The sequence below is a fragment of the Muscardinus avellanarius genome (assembly GCF_963383645.1).
Source record: "Muscardinus avellanarius genome assembly, chromosome: 14".
NCBI lineage: Eukaryota > Metazoa > Chordata > Mammalia > Rodentia > Gliridae > Muscardinus > Muscardinus avellanarius.
This window is the reverse complement of record NC_137800.1, coordinates 90,563,545-90,570,899: the sequence shown is the minus strand read 5'-3', so window position 1 is coordinate 90,570,899 and position 7,355 is coordinate 90,563,545. Positions and strand designations below refer to the sequence as shown.

Here is a 7,355-nt window from a genome sequence, read left to right as displayed (position 1 = left end):
TGGGCTCGGCGCGACTGTGACTACCATGGCCGGTCGCGGAGCGGCTCTGGACTGGGGACTTCCTGTGTTGGAAGTTGGACTGGGGACTTCCTGTGTTGGAAGTCAGAGCGAGCACACAGCAGGTGGGCAGGTGGGCTGAGCGTGCACACAGCAGGTGGGCTCCAGCTCGTCCGCCCCCCAGGGCTGCCGCTGTGCACCCTTTCTGTCTGCTGATGGCTGGAGATCCAAACCATCTCTGAGGTCAAGAAAAACGTATTCATAGCAAAAGCCCTGGGGAGCCGTGTGGCAAGGGGCTCCAGTCCTTGGAACACAATGACTGTAGGGGATATCCAGTGCATTTGCCTCTAAACCAGCTGTGACTTTAGGGGGCTTTCCTGGAGAACCACCAAGCAACGAAACCACTTTTTACTTTCTATCAGTAGAAAAGTGTTTTGTACTGTTAAGATTTTTTTTTTTTTTTTTTTTGGTACTAGGATTGAACCCAGGGATATTCTACATATCTGAGATACATCCCCATCCCCATTTTTTTAAAAAATTTTTTTATTTTGAAACAAGGCCTCATTTCAGTTGCTGAGTTCCTCACTAAGTTTCTAAGGCTGGCCTTGAACCTGTGATCCTCCTGTCTCAGCCTCCCAAGTACTGAGATTATGGATGTATGCCACCAGGATCAGCTCTAAACCCTTTCAGTTTATTTCTGTGGTACTATAGATCAAACCCAGGGGCGCACTTCCACTCATCTAGATCCCCAGCCTGCATTTATTTATTTATTTATTTATTTATTTATTTATTTATTCATTTATTTATTTTTTGTGGTACTGGGGATGGAACTCAGGGGCATTCTACCTCTGAGTTACACTCCCAGCCCTATTTTTTATTCTTTATTTCAAAACGGTCTCACTGAGTTGCAAAGAGCCTCATTAAGTAGCTGAGGCTGTCCTTGAACCCAGATCCTCAGTCTCATTAAGTTGTAGGCAACAGGCCTCAAAATTGTGATCTTCCTGCCTCAGCCTCCTTTGTAGCTGAGATTACAGGTAAGTGCCACCATGTTTGGCCCAAGAATAGTCTCCAAGCCGGGCATGGTGGCCCACGCTTGTAATCCCAGCATTTGAGAGGCTGAAACAGGAGGTAGAATGTACCGCAAGAAAAAAAATAATAGTTTTTTATAAAATGTTTATAACTATAGCCGGGCGTGGTGGCACACACATGTAATCCCCGTGCTTGGGAGGCAGAGACAGGAGGATCGCGCAGGTTCGAAACCAGCTGCACTGCCTTAAGAGACCCTGTTTCCAAATAAAAAAAGTATAAAATAGGTCTGGGAGTGTAGCCCGGAGGTAGAAGGGTTTCCAGGAACCCCAGTACCACCAAAAAGGAAAAAAAGAAAAAAGAAAATAAAATGTTTATAACTATAAATGTTTATAGTATAAATTTGTAATCTTATTATTGTACATTGTTAAAGGTATCTGCTTCCCAAAAGATAGTCATATGAGAAGTAGAACCAAAGACAGAAATAATATATACATATTTCATATATATATATATATATATATATATATTTTTTTTTTTTTTTGGTGGTATTGGGGTTCCTGGAAACCCTTCTACACTCCCATGGGCTACACTCCCAGACCTTTTTTTTTAACTTTTTTATGTGGAAACAGGGTCTCTTGAGCCAGCGAGATCCTCCTGTCTCTGCCTCCCAAGCGCGGGGATTACAAGCGTACGCCATCACGCCCGGCTATTTCATATATATTTTAAAATTTTGTGGTTTTTGAACCCAGGGACATTCTACCTCTGAGCTACACTGCTAGACCCTTTTCTTTCTTTCTTTCTTTTATTTTTTTTAGTATTGGAGGTTGAGCCCAGGGTCATTCTATCTCTGAGCTACACCTCCAGTTTATTTTTTATTTTGAAACAGGGTCTCACTAAATTACTGAGGCTGGTCTCAAACCTAAATCCTCCTGATTCAGCCTGACAAGTACTAGGATTACAGTGTGTGCCACCATGCCTGGCTTCTTTTTACTTTCTTTTTTTTTTTTTTGCGGTATCAAGGATGGAACCCAGGGGCATTTGACCTCCAATCTACACCCGCAGCCCTGTTTTTTATTCTTTATTTTGAAACGGTCTCACTGAGTTGCAAAGGGCCCAAGTGGCTGAGGCTGCCAGTGAACCGCGATCCTGTCTCTGCCTTTCGAACGCTGGGATTACAAGGGTCTTTTGAAAGAGGGTCTCAGTGAATTGCGCAAGGTTAACCTGGACCTGAGAGGGTTGTCCTGATGCAGTGGGGGTGTGGTCTGGACCAGTGGTTGGTATCTGTACTGAAGCCTCCTTTGTTTTCTGGAGACCTGACACTACCGTGACATCACAAACAGCGCAGAACGAGCTGTAGTAGTCATTCCCACTGAGTGTGGCGGGGACCCGGGATTGTCCGCAGCCTCCCTCTGGGAAAGCGGCCGGAGAAACAAGTCGGGGGCAGGGCCGGGAGGGCTGGGTCCTGGGTGCGGCTGGTTTCTTGACCTTGACTTGCTCTTTTGCGCTTCACTCGCAAAATAGTGGGATGGAGATAGGCGTGATGGCGCAGGCCTGGAATCCCAGTACTTAGAGGCTGAGACAGGAGACTAGCAGGTTAGAGAACGGCCTCAGCAATTTAATGCGACTTTATTTCCAATTATAACATATGCCGGGCGTGGTGGCGCACACTTGTAACCCCAGCGCTTGGGAGGCTGAGACTAGAGGTCGCGGTTCGCGGACAGCCTCAGCTACTACTTAGTGAGGCCCTCTGCAACTCAGTGAGACCCTGTTTCAAAATAAAAAATAGGGCCGGGGATGTAGCCCGAAGGTAGAATGCCCCTGGGCTTCATCTCCAGTAATGCAAACATAAATAAACAAATAAACAAAAGAGGGCCAGGTAGAACACTCCTGGGCCCAATCCCCAGTGCCACAAAAATAAAATAGGAGCCAGCCGTGGTGGCGCACGCTTTTAATCCCAGTACCTGGGATGCTGAGTCTAGAGGATCACAGGCTGGAGGTCAGCTTCAGCACCTTGTGAGACCCTGGTTCAAAACAAAATAAAATAGGGCTGGGGGGTGTAGCTCAGAGGTAAAATGCCTTTGCGTTCCATCCCCAGTACCAAAGAGAAAAACAGCTGAAATAAAATAGGACTGGGAGTCTAGTTCGGAAGTAGAACTCCTCTGAACTCAATTACCAATTAAAAAAAAAAAAAAAAGCCAGGTGTGGTGGTACACACTTGTAATCCCAGCATTTGGGAGGCTGAGACAGGAGGATCGCCAGCCCCAGCTACTAAGTGAGGCCCTTGCAACTCAGGGAGACCCTGTTTCAAAATATAGAATAAAAAGTAGGGTTGGGAGTGTAGTTCGGAGGTAGGATGCCCTGGGTTCCACTCACAGTACCACACACACACAAAATAAATAAAAAATAAAAAAAGAGAGAAAGAAACGGCGTGGTCAAGGACAAAGATCGCCGGACCTCTCACCCGCCGGGTTCCCGCCCCGCCCGCCGCGGTGAGGTCACGCGGCGACGTCACGGGGCTGTGACGTCACTGAGGGCGGGCTGCGGGAGAGGAAGGGGCGGGGCCGGCGCGCGCGTGCGCAGATCGCGCGGCGCGGGAGGCGGCGGCGGCGGCGGCGGCGCGGCGAGCGGCGGCGGCGGCGGCGGCGGCGGCGGCGGCGCTGGGGGGGTGGGAGGGGGGGAGCGCGAGCGGCGAGAGGGTACCCGATGAGGCGCTGAGCGGCCGGCCCCGGGAGCGGCGGGCGCGGCGCGGAGCAGGGCCCCGTCCCGGCGCCCGGGCCCGGCGGCGGCTGGCTCGCGAGGAGGCGGGAGGCGGCGTGGGCCCGGCCATGGAGGGCATGGACGTGGACCTGGACCCCGAGCTGATGCAGAAGTTCAGCTGCTTGAGCACCACGGACAAGGACGTGCTCATCTCCGAGTTCCAGCGGCTGCTCGGCTTCCAGCTCAACCCGGCCGGCTGCGCCTTCTTCCTGGACATGACCAACTGGTGAGCCGGCGCCGGCGGCCTCGGGCCCGAGGGGAGGGAAGGGACACCCGAGCCGCGCGGGCGGCGGGCGGGGCCCCGGGCCCGGCGGGGAGATCGAGGCCCGGCTGGGGGAGAGTTAGGGGCCCCCAGGCCGGAGGGACCGAAGGGGCTTGGGGGGGTGGGGGTCGCGAGGCTGTGCTGAGAATTAGGGCCGGAGGAAGGTGGGACGAGGGGAAGAGACTTGGGCGTGTTGTTAGGGGGTAGACCCGAGAGGAAAGCCAGTGGTGTTGGCTGAGTGTTAAAAAAAAATAAAGCCCGGGGGAGGGGGTAGAATGAAAGGTCGGGGTGGAGTTAGGGGCTGAGGATGACTGGATGAGGGGGCTTGGGGGAGGATGGTTAGGTGTTGTGGACGAACCTGGAGCGTGGGAGAGACTTGAGAGTTGGGAGCTGTGAAGAACAGGTAAGCGTGTGTGTGTGTCTCCATCTGAGATGAGAGAAGCAAGAATATTTGGGGGAAGACAAGCGATTCCAGAGAGGGAGATGGCTTTCCGAAAAAGCGGGGTTTACCAGTGGATCTACGAACGTTGAACCCAGGAGTGTTGGAACTGGGACGGAGTCTGGGAAAAGCGGTAGGAAAAGTGGGGGAAAGGAGCTGGTCCTGGGGGAGGGGACTTTGTGAAGGGACTGGAGTCCTGGGCAGAGTGTTCAACTAGGCAACTTAGAGAGAGGCCTCCGGAATACGGGGAGCAGAGAGGGGCGTCTTGGAAGGAAAATGGGATTGATAAGCCTTTCAGAAAATGGAGAGCTTTACTTAGGCTGGGAACCAAGTGTTTTTGGCTTGGAGTTAGGTTGTAGAAGACTAAATTGGAGTTCGGCTTGAGAAGACTGAATTAGGGCAGAGACTATCTCGCAGTAAAGGCGTGTTGCTTGGCTTTGGAAGTAGCATTTGCTATTTTCGATAAGCAGAGCTGCCCCCTGTTCTCTGAGTAGGGGTTGTAGAGTTCACTCCGGGTGAGGGAGGGGTGGACCCATTGGGTTTCCTTTGAAAGCTTTCAGGTGAAGCGACTAATCTCTCTTTGGGCAGATGCAGTGGACTGAGTGCCCTTTGCCCTGCCGGGCATCCAGTCTCCTGGCCTGTGGAATCTTGTTTCTCTTGGCATCACTTGCACAACCAGACTCCCCTTTATTTCCACGTCCCCCAAGTGCCTTAAACGGTGGCGGCAAGAGGATGGGCGCCTCGTCTTTCTCGCCCTACCCCTTGGTGCTCATCTGTAAATGGGAGCCTTGTAGCTGTGACCGAACCATTGGTATGAAAACTTTTTTAAACTGTCTGTGCCGCATCTTCGATGGGTCTTATTATTTTATTTTTGAAGCCAGTCATTATAGCAAGAGTGGGGCTACATTTCCAGAAGTTTAGGAAACTCCTGAGGCATTGAATGCAGGAGGTGGTCTTTCGAATGAAGTAAGCTTGCGTGATCGCCACCTGGGCCTTTTATGTTTCGCTGATCTCAGGCAGAAAATGGAGCGCGCTGCAGCTTTCTGCTGTCCAGCCTGTAGCGTTGGAGTAGTCAGAGGTTGGCAGGGATTAGGGAGCCTCGCGGAGCTGTCACTGGTGAATTTAGAAGTGGAGTTGTGTCTGGAGGAGTGGTTCTTTTACCCGCCGGTGTCCCATCTCCAGCTCTTTTTCTTCCTTGTTTACACTAGCCCAGCATAGGAAACTTGGCACATCGTGGCTGCCAGTTCGGTAGGGAGGATCTTTATTTTTCCCCACCCTCTCGTGAATTGGACCCTTTAAATGCTGCCATAATAAGTTTTTAGTTCTTCAGAGTCAGTGTTTATTAGCATAATTATTATGGCTACAAACGTGTGTAATGAACTTTACATGCTTGAGGTGCCTGTGTTTAGCATCCGAGATGTTCATTTTTAAGTATTGAGAAAAGTGAGGAGTAGGTTAGGCACAGTGTGGGATAAAAATATATAGTTAGGTCATAAAGATTTGATTTGAGTTTTTAAGTAGAAGACAATTAAGCTCAAAGACATAGAGTAGCAAGTATAATGGTGCCATGTTATCTCTATGTAAAACAGGGTCCTTTTCTGAGCCACAGAGCAAGCCATTAAAAATGTGTGCTCGGTCCTTCACCCCTGCTGGGGATTGAATCCAAATCCTCCTGTCTCCAATTCTCATTTTATTTATTATTTTTATTTTATCTTATTTATTTTGCTGTACTGGGGATGGAACCTAGAGGCATTCTACCTTCGAGCTACAATCCTATTTTTTACTTTTTATTTTAAAATAGGGTCTCATTGAGTTGCAAAGGGCCTCACTAAGTAGCTGAGGCTGGCCACAAACCCCTATCGTCCTGTCTCAGCCTCCTGAATGCTGGGAGTCCAAGCGTGTGCCACCCCACCCAGCTTCCTTTTTTTTTTTTTTTTGGCCGTACTGGGGATGGAACCCAGGGGCATTCTCCCTCCGAGCTACACCGCCAGCACTATTTTTTAAGTCTTTTTTATTTTTTGAAACAGGATCTCACTGAATTGCGAAGAGTCTCACTAAGTAGCTGAGGGTGTTCGCAGACCAAGATCCTCCGGTCTCTGCCTCCCAAAATCTGGGATTACAAGCACGAGCCACCATTCCTGGCCAACTTCCTATTTTTTATTCTTTATTTTGAAATAGGGTCTCACTAAGTTGCAGAGGGCTTCATTAAGTAGCTGAGGCTGCCAGCGAACAGTGGTCTTCCTGTCTCAGCCTCCCGAATGCTGGGATTACAAAGGTGTGCCCCACCGCGCCTGACTCCATACTTTGATTTCTATGTTGACTTCTCTAAAGTCATCTTGACAGGTTTTTAAAAATTATTCATCATGCCAGGCATGGTGTTGCACGCTTGTAATCCCAGCATTTGGGAGGCTGAGACTGGAGGATTACAGGTTTGTGGCCAGCCTCAGCTACTTAGTAAGGCTCTTTGCAACTCAGTAAGACTTTGTTTCAAAATAAAGAATAAGAAAAAAAAATAGGGCTGGGGGTGTAGCTCAAAGGTAGAATGCCCCTGGTTTCTATCCCTAGTATTGCAATACATAAATAAGAATAAAAAAAAATAGGGCGGTGTAGCTCGGAGGTAGAATCCTCTGGGTTCCATCCCTAGTACTGCAAAAAATAAAATCACCCATCATAAGCCAGGCGTGGTGGCGCACGCTTATAATCCCCGCACTTGGGAGGCAGAGACAGGAGGATTGCTCAGGTTCGAAGCCAGCCACGCTGGCGTAAGAGACCCTGTTTCAAAAATATAAAATAGGTCTGGGAGTGTAGCCCGGAGGTAGAAGGGCTTCCAGGAACCCCAGTACCACCCCCCCAAAAAAAATCACCCATCAT

General features: G+C 49.8%; 1 protein-coding gene across 3 annotated transcripts in view; it reads left to right on the top strand.

Annotated features, from left to right (window-relative positions):
* Positions 1–3,851: 3,851 nt before the first annotated feature.
* ILRUN (inflammation and lipid regulator with UBA-like and NBR1-like domains) overlaps positions 3,852–7,355 on the top strand; it is a gene marked incomplete at both ends in the record, with an annotated part of 54,735 nt that continues 51,231 nt past the window's right edge. For all 3 annotated transcript variants that reach the window (XM_080710771.1, XM_080710772.1, XM_080710770.1), the window contains one exon: positions 3,852–4,009. In XM_080710771.1, coding sequence (XP_080566897.1) covers positions 3,852–4,009 — 158 coding nt within the window. The remainder of the gene's footprint in view (positions 4,010–7,355) is intronic.